A 15,107-nucleotide genomic window follows, 5' to 3' on the forward strand; every position below is an offset into this window, starting at 1 on the left:
TTTTTGAGGTTTTAAAGCAATCTTTCTTTAGTTATTGCACTCTCATTATCTGTAATCGTCACTTGTTCTTTTGGGTTGTTTTGTATTGGATTTTTGGTGCATGTACCAATTTTTTTGATATACTTATTCAATATTCATGTTTGAATTGAGATATTCAGGCGCAATCTTATGAGATGTGTGGCAAATTATGTGTTATATCGTTAAAATTTATATTGCATGGTTAACTTAATTTAAGAATTGGTGCAACAAAGGTGTTTGATAGTATGTTCGAACCAACTAAAAGACTTTTTCATTTCTTTTCCCTACAGATATTGTTCCTCACTTATACATTTGATTTTTACATGATTTTTGTAGTGTGGGGTGATTATTATCAAAAAGAACAAGCAAATTTGAAGGGATGTGTAGTGATGGATCATTGTAAAATGGAGCAAAACAGGGCAATGGAAAATAAAAAACTCATTCGCTTTTTCGTTACATGCTTACAAATGGGAAAATCAAGAGTAGGGATTAAGATATAGAGGGTTGTTGTGATTAGTTATATTTACTAAGAGCCACAAAATCAATATCTTTTTATGTTCATTATGGTTGTGTTGACACATTATTGGACTAAATCCAGAGAGCTAATGTATCTCTCAAGAAAAGATTGGAAACTACATAAGATGTAGATTCTCCTAATGGTGTGAGGTCTTTCGAGAAAAACCTTACAATCATGGCAGACAATATCACAATCATTTACAAGCTTTATGCAAATTTGAACTTTATTACAGTGGACTTTTGCGTTTGGAGTTCATAGTTGCTCATGTGAAGATGAAACATCTTCTTTCCCTCTTAGGCTTCTTTTCACTTTAAATTAAAATTCATTGGCTGACTTTTAAATTCTTGGAAAGTATTGTTTCAATATGTTGATAAAGTTCTTCAATCATGTCGATTCTCTATTTTCAACTTATTCAATATGTATTGTGTCCTTCATTTTCAGATGCTGACGAAGCATTTAGATTCAACTCGCACTAATATTACCATTATATATAAGTGAGCAAGAGAAGGATGAACACTGCAATCAATAATTGAAGAAAAATCAGAGAGATGCCAAACACCAGCTTTGCCAAGCGGGAAGAGCTTTATTCAACTGCTTCAAGTAGTGGCTCCGTTTAGGACTATCACTTTTATATGGTATTTGCACTTGACTACTCCATTACCTCTCACGTTACTTCTGCTCCTTCACGTTAGTATTGAAAACATAAATAGTACACCCGACTCCATTTGCAGATCAAATTGTGAATCTAATATTGTGCATTATCTAATACATTCAAAAACCAACACCACATTATTGGACAATTGTATATTTGTAGCTTCTGATTTCCTTGTTTATTGTATCACTAGAGAACTTGGCCGCGTTTCGCGTGATCATTAAAAATTAAATATTTTTGATTAATTTTATATTTACTCTGTTGTTTAATCGTAATATTATTGTTTGTTTTAATAATGTGAAGATTGTGAAAAAAATAAAGCTTGACAAAATTTACATCTATTAAATAAGGAAGAATAATTTTTTTTATCAAATAAGTTAAAATATATTTGCTAATAACAAATTCTTCCATTGCATGAAGTTGATCCTTTAATATACAATATATATTTCGGTGTTCCATTTTCCGTAAATGTCTAAGAAATTGCTAATAACAAATTCTTCCATTGCATGAAGTTGATCCTTTAATATACAATATATATTTCGGTGTTCCATTCTCCTTAAATGTCTAAGAAATATCTCATAATGTGAAATAACACTATAATACTAAACAAATGCATCAACAAGTGAAATTTATATTAAAAAATATATTGAATAATGACGTAATAATACCTTAATAGAGCTTCCTATCCATTTTTAAAAAAAAACTTCACTCTTTCAATTTCGTTATATCTTCTTATATAGTAGAAGAATCATCATTTATTATATTCTACTCCACCTTAATTTGTACCATCAGAATTTAAGAATAAACATTAAGTTGTAAATTGAAATAAGAAATCATTGAAAAATGACACAAAAAATAAAAATAGTATAAAAATCAAAATAAGGTGCAAGAAAAACTTTTTCACGATAATTTTTTTTTGAAATATATTGATAAAAATTAAAATAGAGTTGTTGTTTTATCTTTAAAATTAAGTTTGATTGAATTGAATTAGTAGAATAAGAAAAAAAATATTAAACTAATAACTTTTTGATATTATTAAATGCATTTTCTTTTTAATTGAGTAGTAGATCAAAAGTTCCGAATTAGGATTTTAAAATGATATTCTACTCTCTCCTTAATTATTATGGTATTACAAATATTTATTTTCCTTAAATGGTGATTCATTTCCCATTTACAGCTATATTCAATTAATTTCTAATGTATTGAATGTGGTTATGGGATTGAGATATTGAAATAATATCTTTATCTTCCCTTAATCATAATAAAATTATAATTTAATCTTTATTTTCTGAAATGATAATTTTCTTTTAATTCAGAGAACATATTGCTTCTATATTGAATGTAATTATAATAAAACATATAGTATTTAGTATGATAAAATAACCCAAAAAATTGTGAAATTAGATAAATAGTAAGCTTAGCTTCTAAGAAACGTCACATCATCATTTACATATCCAATTTTATATATATAAAAGAGTAAAAAAGAAAATAAAAGAGTTAAAAAAGAAAAAAATAAGTGATTTAAGAAAATTATATGAATAACATTAATGATGAGATGAACATTATGGAAAGAAGTGAAATAAATTAGTAGTATTGATGATGATAAAATTTAAATAAATCATTTTTTATATTTTATAAATTTTTAACATAAAATTTCCAATCTATTAAAACTAAAAATAAATGTTAAAAATAAATAAAATCGTGAATTAGTAGAATGAGAAAAAAAATATTAAACTAATAACCTTTTAATTTATTAAATGCATTTTCTTTTTAATTGAGTAGTAGATCAAAAGTTCTGAATTAGGATATTAAAATAATATCTTACTCTCTCCTTAATTATTATGGTTTTGCAAACATTTGTTTTCCTTAAATGGTGATTCATTTTCCATTTACAGCTATATTCAATTAATTTCTAATGTAATGAATGTGGTTATGGAATATTGAAATAATATTTTTTATCTTTCCTTAATCGTAATAAAATTATAATTTAACCTTTATTTTTCTGAAATGATAATTTTCTTTTAATTCCTAGAACATATTACTTACTATATTGAATGTAATTATAATAAAACATATCGTATTTAGTATGACAAAAGAACCCAAAAATTTGTGAAATTAGATAAATAGTAATCTTAGCGTCTAAGAAATGTACATCATTTACATATCCAATTTTATATATATAAAAGAGTAAAAAAAGAAAATAAAAGAGTTAAAAAAGAAAAAATAAGTGATTTAAGAAATTATATAAATAACATTAATGATGAGATGAAGATTAAGGAAAGAAGTGAAATAAATTAGTAGTATTGGTGATGATAAAAGTTAAATAAATCATTTTTTATATTTTATAAAATTTTAACATAAAATTTCCAATCTTTTAAAATTAAAAATAAATGCTAAAATATAAATAAAAATCGAGGCAACAACTATTTGAAAGAAAAATATAACCAAAACTGTCAGAAAAAATTGATAAGAATAAATAAGTATCTATTACTAAGAAGGGTGTCACTACATTTTCTATTTTAACTTTATTGTTACATATGGATAGAAGAAGATATGCTTCAAAAAATTTAAAAATAATGATTCATTAAATGGTGATTCCTTTTCCATTTACTACTTTTCAGTTAATTTTTAATGTATTAAATGTGGTTATGGATATTGGAATAATATCTTTATCTTTCCTTAATCATAATAAAATTACAATTTAACCTTTATTTTTGTGAAATGATAATTTTCTTTTCATTCATACAACATATTAATTAATATATTGAATGTCATTATAATAAAACATATTGTATTTAGTATGATAAAATAATACAAAAATTTGAGAAATTAGATAAAGGCAGGTCTGGTAGACCTTTCTACTTGTATGAGTTTGTATTCCAAACCCTTTTACTTAATCATTTGTCAACTGAACCCTTGAACTCCTTAAAAATATATATTTTAAACACGTTTTCTGACTTAGCATCCTGTATGGCAGACACAACAAAGGAGCGTGTGATAAACACACCTGAGGAGCGTGAGATCTGGTTAAATGGTCTAATAGCCACATTAGGGTTTTATAAAGCCATCTTCTTCCCCATATGCATTTAACACCATTATTAGACAAATTTGAGCTTTTTCTGACCTCTTTTTCGATCTCCTTTCCCCAAATTTCTTCTCCATTTTTTCCATTATTATACTCCTTTTTTATTTCTATGCATTTTCATTTAATTCTTTACTTCATTTTGTGGTTGATCCTATTGTAGTTTTCTGCATCATCATGAAAGTTATTTTTGTTAGAATCCTATAATCTAATAGAAATCATGAAACATGTAATTGAAAGCATAACAAACAAAATCCCCAAAAAATTTCAACATAATTAGTATGAATCAACTAAAAACCAAAAAATTAAACAAAGACATAAATAGAAGATGAAATCTAGACTAAACAACATACAAATACGAAAATAAGTTACAAAATTTACATAGATAAATTGAAAATCGAACAAAACCAACAAAAATACTCAAACAATTTTGTGGGAATGAAGAAAAAAATGAGAAAGAAAAATGTGGGTATATATAGCCACACATTGATGTTGCGGTGAACCTCTCTTCTTCGACTTAGATGAAAACAAAGACGGATTGCCTTGATTGAGCCATGATTTATGCTACTGGAATTTTTTCTTCAATGAAAAGAGTAGAAGAGGTTGAATTATTTTTTTAAAGAAAGATGAAAGAGTAATGAAATGAGATTGTGGGGGAAAGTGGTGGGTTTGGTGGCAAAAGACACATAAAAATCAGAAATATATTAATTAAATATAATAAAAATGTCAAGATGACATGAAGTGGTATATATACACATGTCATTTATAATTATTTTTAAAATTACGTGTCAGGCGTTTGTGGTACACGCACAACTAAAGGGTTAAAAAATGTTTAAAATATTGAGTGTAGATGGATTTAGGGGTTCAGATGACAAATGAATAAGTAGAAGGGTTCACAATACAAACTCATTCAAGTAGAAGGGTCCACCAGACCCTTTTGCCTTAGATAAATAGTAATCCTAACTTCTAAGAAATGACACATCATGTAAAAATGAAGATTATCTTATATAACAAAATGATATAAATTACATTAATGATGAAATGAATATTAAGGAAAGAAGTAAAAGAAATTAATAATAATATTGATGATGATAGGAGTTAAATAAATCATTTTTTATATTTTATAAATTTTCAATATAAAATTTTTCAGACTTTTAAAATTAAAAAATGCTTAAAAAATAAAACTAAAAATAAAAATCGAGACAACAATTATTTTAAGGAAAAACTAACAAAAAATGTCAGAAAACATTGATAAGAATAAATAGATATCTATTGCTAAGAAGGGTGTCACCCCACATTTTCTATTTTAGCTTTATTATTACATATAGCTAGAAAGTTTAAGAAGAAGAATGATCCAAAATTTTTAAAAATGACAAATCAATTATGTAAAATACATATGTAATTCAAGTTACAATAACTAATTTCTTGATATAAATAATTAAAAGGAAGAAAAAAAGTAATCAAGAAAATAATATAAATAACACTAATTATGAAATTAAGAGCATTGATGAGGAAAGGAACTAAATATGATCCATCTTTATAAATTCTTTTTTTTTTAGAAAACATATATAAACTTTAATTAAAGATAAATAAGAAAAAAAACTTTAATTAAAGATAAATAAAAAAAAACTTTAATTAAAGATACAAAAAAATCATGACAAAATAAAAGAAGAAAGAAATTAAAAGAATATCTAATTTTCTCTCTTTTCAAATTACAAAATAAATTTTTGCTTATTCTCTTCCTAATTTAATACGAATTTCATAAATAGATTGATTTTCTCTTCAAATAATACTTCTTACCCTTTGAAACACTAATCAGCCTTCATATAAATTTCTCAACCAAAATAAATTTTCTCTCCTTGTAGGAGGAATACACATTCTTTCAAAAATGTCTTTCATTTTGTTGAGAAACTTTTGTTACATGATCTCTTTCTTTACATTAATATCTTCACATCAATATCTTCACAAGAATAATGAGATATTCTCTCTTTCTCTTTTGTTAAAAAGTCACATGACCTAGAAATTTGATGGACATCTTAGCGACAAAAGTTGATACCATATATTCATAATCATCGTCAGAAGAAGAGTCAAAGTGAAGAAATTTGTTCTTGTTTGTTACAAATGCTCAAATATTTTTTATTTTATAGGCTAAATAAATATAAATAGTTATGAAAAATGAATAGTTTTTTTAATCTTTTCATCTTTCATTTACTTAAATCTATATTAGTGTAATGGATGTTATAAAGGGCATAATTAATTGGGTATGACATAAATACGTTCAGTTTTTTTTTAAAAATACATATAAAAAAATACAAAACAAAGATAAAATGTCAAAAAAGGAGAAAAAAGATAAATAGAAATGTTGGCCATAGAGAGGTGCCACATCAGATTATCTATATTCAATTTTATATATATATATATATATATATATATATATATATATATATATATATATATAGATAGATAGATTGTATAACGAGTAACTTTTTTCTTTTTGGAAGACACTCTTATGGTCTTATTTCCATGTCATTTTTGAGTTGTCCAAATACCTTCTAAATTACTCGCTCTTTCCTCTCCAATATTCTCTCTTTGTTATAAAATTTCTCTATGTGCACGCATGCATGTGTACCACCATATATATCTTTTTTTAGATTTTTTTTTCCATACTTATTAGACATAGCAACATTTTGTATAACATAAATCCTTTTAAAAAATGGTCTGAATTTTGTAGGCTTCAACAAGAGCACACACAAACTCAGTCGATCGACAATTTTGTTTATGTAAGAAAATGTATGTAGAGAGGAAAAAATTTTAGTGTTTGAAAAACGAAAATGACCTCTTATTTATAGCCATTAGCAGCAAGGAATGCGTCTGTTCAGACCCGTTTTTTCCAGAATGTTGTGTCTTTTGGAAAAAGTAACCACTTTTCGGAAGGAACAAATCCTTTCAAATGAATTTACCGTTATGCGTGAATTTCAAATAATTCGTTGCGAAATTAATTCCGTTATTTAACTAACATTCTGAATTAATTTATAAGAGAAAAGAAATGAATTAACAAGATTGATTAAATAAATTTTGTCTAAAAATATTATTAATCAATTATTTGCCAAATCCAAAGCCGAGGCCGAGCGAGCGATGAAGACGGCGCGAGGGGGCACTTCCTTCTTAACCCTTTAAGAACTAAAAGAAGTGTTTCCTAATATAAGGACAACAATTTCCTTTCTTCTACCAATATGGTAAAAAATGACTTTTCATTTGAACTTTGCAATGACTTTTCATTTTTCCTCTAAAATTGGTTCCCCCACTTTCCATTTTCTCTTCTTATTTCCCATTCACACCTTGCTAAACCCAACAACTACATCAATCTGGAGACAATTATGCATTCATATTTCTTTTTCAATAGAGTCTTATGTCTATTAAAAGGGTTATTGATTTGCCTTTAAGAACCAAAGGGGGGCATTCCATTAAAAGAATCCATTTTTCATGCTTAATTTGATCATGATGTTACTCTTTGTTCCTTTGTTTTGTTGAGGCAAGGTATATTGGTATATGCTGGTTTGCTCTTTGAATGACTCATCCAATCATCTCTTTTTGGGTTCGACTTTCATTATCTTTACTCTTAATATCCCTCGAGTAAACAAGGGAGAGAGGGAGTAGGGGTAGGATCAAGACAAATGCTTATGACGAGGCCTGACTCAAAGGGGTAAGTAATCAAATGTAGAAATTAGTTTGCTATGCTATGTTGTGTAATTATCATACAGTGCAGTTAAACTGTACAAGGAAATTGATGTACCAATTTTCTAGAGGAAGAAGTCTGAGTTGATTTGGCTAAGAAGCTTAGAAAATTTAGAGAGCATATGTAGTAAAATTTGCATGCAAGCACAAGAGAGACATTATTATAACTTGGTTTGTACCATTTGTGCATAGAATTTTTGAAGATATGCATGTATTTGCCCTTTCCTAAAGTTTCAAATATATGCTTTCTACTCGTATCAACCTAAAATCAAAAGTAAAATTCTTAATTTCAAATACAATGAAGTAAAATAGAATTTCCTTAATTAGTTACTATGGTGTGCATATGTGAAAGCGGCAAGTCTGCTTAGTGATGTTTCCTAGATATGATTCTGGTTATTTTCGTAACATTTCTCCTTGTGTCTGTCTCTTGGTATTAAATTTCTCTATGTTATTCCTTTCAATTAAACTAATCTCCTCTTTTGATTTGTAATCGTTCTTTTCACTTGAAGAAAATTTTGTCTGCAGAGTCTATGAGAGTAGTACATTCTTTTTTTAAAGAGTTTCTTTGCTCTACAATTTATTTTTGCTGATAACATTACCATTTATGAATAAGTACGCTAATATTTATGGCCTTTGAGATTCATTTTTCTTCTGTAATATGTCGGATTTTGGGATGACACGATATGCTTTTACCCGTTCTTTATACTTTTCAGTTTTCAGAGGTTACTTAGCCTTACGTTGGTCTTTGCAAGTAAAAAAATAATATTATTCTTTGTGAATGCATTTTATTTGTTTATCCCTCTAAGATCACTATAAATGAATATTTGCTTACAACTTTATTTATGTACTTTCAAATATTAATAATGCTAGGAAATTTCCTATCAATTTAGTATAAATAATTGTGAGCATAATTGTAGGCTTGGATTATTGGAGAGACCATGCATCAATGGAGTTTGTGAGTGCAGCAAATGAAAAGGCAGTGAAATTATTCGTTGTGAGAGGTCTGTGGTATGTATTTCTACATTCAACTTCTGCACTATATTTGAAATATTTGATTTGATAATAATTTATGACTTTGTAATTGGTAGTAAACAATAATTTTGTCAGTTCTTGTGTATTTGATGTGTCCTCATCAAAAGGAGAAACTTATTGTATTTCTAGGCAAGAAGTAACTAGTTCATTTTGATCGCGCGTTGTCTTATTTTTCATTGCTTAGGAGAACACATAACATTCTTATAACTGTATTTTTAGGTGAATCTGAGCTAATTGGTTGTGACCTTTTAGTCCTTTTTCTTGATGATTTTGACAAGACATACCATAAAGAAAAGATGAATGCGCTTGGTGAAATTCAAAAAGGATTATGACTGAAGTTTTGGATGAGTGGCCCAACAATGATATTCTGGGAACTGCTTCAATTGGATATCATCTCTTCTCAGTTTAGTGTTGGGCCCGGGCCATGCCTATCTAGTCTAGTAATAAAATATAGGGTACATGGCAAAACCAAAAAACATAAGATATTAGATACAGAAAATTTTGTCCATAATTTGGAGGTCATGGAACGTCCATAAAATTTGAAAGAGTGGATAAATGCATGAACTCCGTACAAGTACTGATTCTTTTTTCTTTTTCTTTTTTGTGGCCATGTGGTGGAAAAGCACAGTACTCTCTCACGATCTCCTCAATAAGTCCAAAGATTACTTGTAAAAACAATCTTAAAATACTTGATATAGATACTATTCCTTTAGAGAAAAAAGTTGTTGATCATGTGCTTGGTCCCCAAGGCCACTAAAGTATCTGATTTAATTATATGTTAATTAAATTTCCTACCATATTATAATCAAAGAAACATCACTACCATATTATCATGTTTCTTTGCTTAAGAAACAAGAAAAAAAAGGAAGGAAATTGCTTGCTTGGATCCCCTTCCGGAAAAAGTAAGCCTTCCTTGAAAAGAGGGTTGCACTCTTGAGGAATTTTTAGGATGGATTGTAATATCTAATATGTATGTATATTGGAATGTGTGACTCATCAAAGTTTTATATATTGTTAATTGGAAAGAACATACTTTAATTTACTCAAAAGGGTAGCCTGGTGTACTAAAAGCTCTTGTTATGGACGGGATGCAGGGAAGTATAAACTACAAGAGTTTATTGTACGTTGTCTTTTTCCTGCATATTTTTGCAAGAGATTGTTTACTTGATTCTATTAAATCTAGATATGTTTCATTCCGTGTGTGAGTCTAATTCTTTTTCATGTGCTAAACTCCTTTAAAATAAGATAGTAACATATTTCACACTCAAGGGTGTGACCTAGTAATCAATGAAATGAATTTTGTTGAGAATTATAAGGTCTCAATTTCAAATCTTAGTAATAGATCGATTACGATGAGAATCATGAAATCCCAAATTCAAATTTTATAAGATAGCAAATACCCCATAAAATTAGTGAGCTCAATCTAATCCGGATGCCACAATTATAAAACAATATAATATATAGACTCAAATTTCAACATTCACTCCCCCTTACAAAATATCCATGTAATTTATTCTCCTAGTTCTTATTTATTAGTTTCTTCTCTATGAGTACTATTAGAGGGATATATTCCAACATTGTGTCATTGATAGGGGCATCAACCTTTACCTTTGGTTTGGTGTGTGCATATTTCTAAAGGTTAAAAATGAGGCTTTACTAACTACTTTTTTTTGCTTAAAGTCACTCAAGATGCCCACCCAATATTATTTTTTTTGCTTCAAGATACTTATTTAAGTATTAATCATATTTGAGGGCCCCTTACACTAATCAAGGATTCCCTTTCATTGTCCTAAGTGCTACAATGATCAATGTCTAACACTTGCTTATGATCGAAGGCATCTTAAGCATTAATTACGAACTAGCTACCTAGATATAAGTATAGCTCTAATGTCATAGAAGTGTTTTAGTTAAATAGACGTACCACAAATCAATAATAAGAACACAACAATTACAATTCACACATAATTAACATAGAAAATAAGATGTACAAAGACAATGGTAACAGTAAAGAAATAATGAATCTTGGGCAACCACCCAAATCATATTAAAGAAACTATATAGTATCTCTTAAACCATCGATGTAAGACTCTTCAATAACACTAACACAATTTTCTTTCTTTCTGTAACAAGTAAGCATGCCACAATTTAATTTTGAAAACATGGAGTTTTATGTTGAACTTTTTAGGTGTTACAAGGGGACAACTATAGTGGGTAAGCATCAGTGCCTACTTTCTTGTATGATTTGCTAATTGTGTTAATTAACTCTAAAAATATCAAGAAAGGGACCTTCCCCACGTTGGCCTTTAATTAGTTGGTCATTGAGGGAGGGTGAATTGACTGGCACACCCTAAATACATTAAAATTATAATTTCAACTTATATGCATTCATAGTGTAAATTAAAATGTTACCATTGTAATTTAACCTGTTATAACATGTTGTCCTATCTTATTTATTCCCTAGTCCCTACGTACATAGTCTCTTTTAATTAATGTGATAGTATAAAAAAAATGACACTACTGTTAGTTATGTGTATAGAAAAAGTATAACTCATCATGATGATTAAAATATATGGTCCAAGAATCACTTATTGTCCTTGTGTCCATTAAAAAGGATACATGCATTTTAAACCGGCAAAGAAACGGGTAATCAGGAGAAAAGTGGCTTCGATATTCATAAACAACCAGTAAATCAGACATAATTAATTCCCTTAATCAAAAAGATTAAAACAATGGGGATGGGGGAAATTCATGATAAGACAAACTGCAGAACCATATGCCAACCAATAATTCCTCATTAGAATTTAATACTCTTTTTAGCCTTTTTTTGTTCTTCATCTCTTTCCTTTTTGTTCAATGTTCAATGTACATTGTTTGAACTCTTACCATTGCACTGCACATAACAAAATACCGAGAGATAACTAGAGGGGTAATTAAATTAGGTTATTTAAAAAATTAATACAAATAATCGTGTCCATAATAAATTTTAAACCTAATACAACAGGGTTAAAATACAGTGACATTGTCAATGTATTTTTATTTTATTTTATTTTTTTGGTTTAACTACCAAAAGGTAGTGTATGTTATATTCCAACAAAAGTTACAGATAAGTCTGACCTCGGAATACAACATTTGACTGGTAAATCAATGTATATAAGTTGAATTGATTGAAGAAAGTTTATTTCAAGATGATTTTGGGTATGGAAAAAATTGCGTACCAGGCATATTAAAAGCACTAAATAGATTGGGAAAAGTAGAAGATGGTGGTGGTGGAGAAGTTGTAGTAGTAGTAGGTAAAATAGGAGGTTGATGAAGCTGAAAGCCACTTGACGAACTTTCTCCAGCCATATAATTGTTGTAACGAGGACTCTCATTATCAGGTCCTTGATCATATAATATCCCTTTAAAAACATGTCCTGCTATCTTCACTGATGTTTGATATGCATATTGATCAACCGCATTGTCAATCGAACTTACATGAATACAACGAAATACTGCTGGAGAACTCACTTCCCCCGGAAAATGACCTCCTTCGTGATCATCACCTATCATCACTACATCAAAGACAACACACGAAATTTAAATTAAGAATTTAAGTACTATACACTGACATTGACAGTAGGTAGCGCAAATTATATACATATTTTTTTGGGGCTTCAATGGGTGTAACATTGCGCTATTTAACAGGAGTCGTTCCAAGAGTACTATAGTAAAAGTAATTTGAAAATGGTATCACAACATTGCTTGCTAGCAAGCATACACAGAAAAGCTGCAATAGCTAGGGTTTCATAATTAAGAACATGTATAATCTTCTAAATAAAAGTATATCTTAAATTGCTGAAGCTTTTAAACTAGAAAATATCACAGATCATTGTACACGATATCCAACCAGATAAGAGTCTCTTGGGTTGATTCTCACGGCCACCCAGGGCCGGAGCACTAAGGGGAGTAAAGGAATACTCTATTATATATATATATACACGATTAAATTATTTTTTATAATTATATATTAAACAAATATTGAATAGTGCCTCTTTCATGTGCTTACTTCTTCATTTAATGAATTTCACTGAAAAATTCTAAATCCGCTACTATGTCACCCATTATCTACTATCTATTGAACTATGTGAGAAGCGGAAAATGGTGGAAGGAGGGTTCATCTGAACTCTGTTTGGCGAAAATTTACACTATATATAATTATTTTTATGTATCTATAATATATGATGAATTTTCTTGACTTCTTCATATGTTTACTTATTTAAATTTTGAACACTTTATTGAAAATCTTGATTTCCCTACTAAATTGTGACCCTATTTATAACAATAGATAGTTTCTTCGTGTGCGCTTACTTCTTTAATATTTTGAATCTCTTTATTGAAAATTCTAGCTTCGTCACTGTACTGTCACCCAATGGGGAAAAAAAGGCTTTTAGATCATGAAATGTTGTTATCAAAATAGTCACAAAGTTCAATAGATTTAAAGTGCAATGATGAGTATGTGGAGATCTATACACTGTGGAATCTAATATTGTCTGTGATGATAACAGCAGTACCTTCATTTGATCTGTATCTTTTAGGGTTTGGCCCATTTTGAAGCTGCTGTTGCTGTTGCTGAATAGTACTGTGATGATGATGATGATGAAGATGGTGCCTGGGACGCCTTGTGGCGACAGGGACCCAAGTACTCTTAACGTGTGTTTCACAATGAAACCCTCGACTCTTACAGCAAGTTCTGCACCTCAAATATGTACAATCTTTTTTGGCTTGATTTCCACAATCTTGACATCTACTACTACTTAATGATGATGATACTCTTCCTTCTTCTTCTTCTTCCCTCCTCATCATCTCGAACTAGTAATCGTTTTCGTTATTATAATTGCTTTCTTCACAATAACTACACTACTAATTTCAGTTGATTTTACCATCTGGTTTTCCCTTCTTTAAATGCTTATTATTTTTGGTGTGGTTGTTAAGTTTCTCTGTTCCTAAATTTGGGAATTTGTGTTTGGTTCTTTGGTTATTTCTAGAGTTCATGGCTCTAGAGTACTATTTGTTGGGGTTCTTTTCATTGCTTTTTTCTGGTGCCTTTCCACCAATACCGAAATTAATTACTCCGTCTCAATTTATATGATATAATTTGATTTGTCATGTAATTTAAGAAAGAAAGAGAAAATTTTGAAACTTGTAATCTAAAATAAGTTATAGATATTTGTAGGAAAAAATTATTTCATTCAAGATAAATTGTTATTATTAAATATAAAAATATGTCATTTTTTAAAAATCGATTAAAGGAACAGTGATCCTGAAAAAAAAGAGGAAAAGTATTAATTTTTGTTATGTGTACATACACGTGATGCAGTGTACTGTGGATCATTTGCCTTCACTCTGTGGAGTTCATTACAGTGACAACAGTTGCAGTATTATACCATAAGAAATGGAAAGGGATATATGGCCATTCTTGTTGAGGAGATAATTATTGAGTACCGTTGAGGACAGTAACATATTAATTACTCCTCCTTTCTATTTCAATTTGTTTTTACTATTCTTAGTCGTTTTTGAAAAGATTATTTTTTGTAACTCTTTAATTTTATTATTTTTACATGAAATATTTAAATATATACATGAAGTAATTATTTACAAGAACAACTTTCACATATAGCTAACATGAAAATCATATTTGTATGCTATAACTATAGTTTGCATAATTACGTTTCATAGCAAACATAAATATTTATATTTCGCTATAAGCAGTTGTATAATCTATTTCTGTTTCGGTATACATATACAAATGATCAATTGTATAATCTGTGTTTGTATAAAGCGAGAAAGAGAGAAAGACAAAAGAAAACTGGGCAGGGGAAGATCGTATTTGTATAATCATAAGTGTATAGGACGAAAATATATACATTTGTATTTGTATATACAATTTTCTCTCGCTTTATACAAACACAAACACAATGTATACATTTGTGTTTGTATAAAGTGAGAGAGGTGAGTGAGAGTAGCGAGCGAGATTCATCAGGAGAGAGGCGAAATAGCAACAATTTGATATGAGGTACAATTAAATCAAACTA

The 15,107-nt window shown here is 28.8% G+C and overlaps 1 protein-coding gene across 1 annotated transcript; it reads right to left on the reverse strand.

Annotated features, from left to right (window-relative positions):
• Positions 1-12,146: 12,146 nt before the first annotated feature.
• On the reverse strand, positions 12,147-14,043 carry LOC125816487 (protein SHI RELATED SEQUENCE 1). Its single transcript, XM_049496100.1, has 2 exons — positions 13,587-14,043; positions 12,147-12,587 (listed from the first exon to the last, which is right to left on the reverse strand). The coding sequence occupies exons 1-2, from the start codon at positions 13,876-13,878 to the stop codon at positions 12,217-12,219; spliced, it is 663 nt and encodes a 220-aa protein (XP_049352057.1). The 5' UTR covers positions 13,879-14,043; the 3' UTR covers positions 12,147-12,216.
• Between the last annotated feature and the right edge of the window lie 1,064 nt (positions 14,044-15,107).

The sequence above is a fragment of the Solanum verrucosum genome, unplaced genomic scaffold (genome assembly GCF_900185275.1).
Source record: "Solanum verrucosum unplaced genomic scaffold, falcon-dt-bn FXZP01000261.1, whole genome shotgun sequence".
In the NCBI taxonomy this organism is placed as follows: Eukaryota; Viridiplantae; Streptophyta; class Magnoliopsida; order Solanales; family Solanaceae; genus Solanum; species Solanum verrucosum.

Coding starts and splice junctions, on each gene's coding strand:
- LOC125816487 (XM_049496100.1), bottom strand. CDS start 13,878: ATGATGAGGAGGGAAGAAGAAGAAGAAGGAAGAGTATCATCATCATTA. Junction 12,588..13,586: donor AAGATACAGATCAAATGAAG/GTACTGCTGTTA, acceptor TCTTTGATGTAG/TGATGATAGGTGATGATCAC.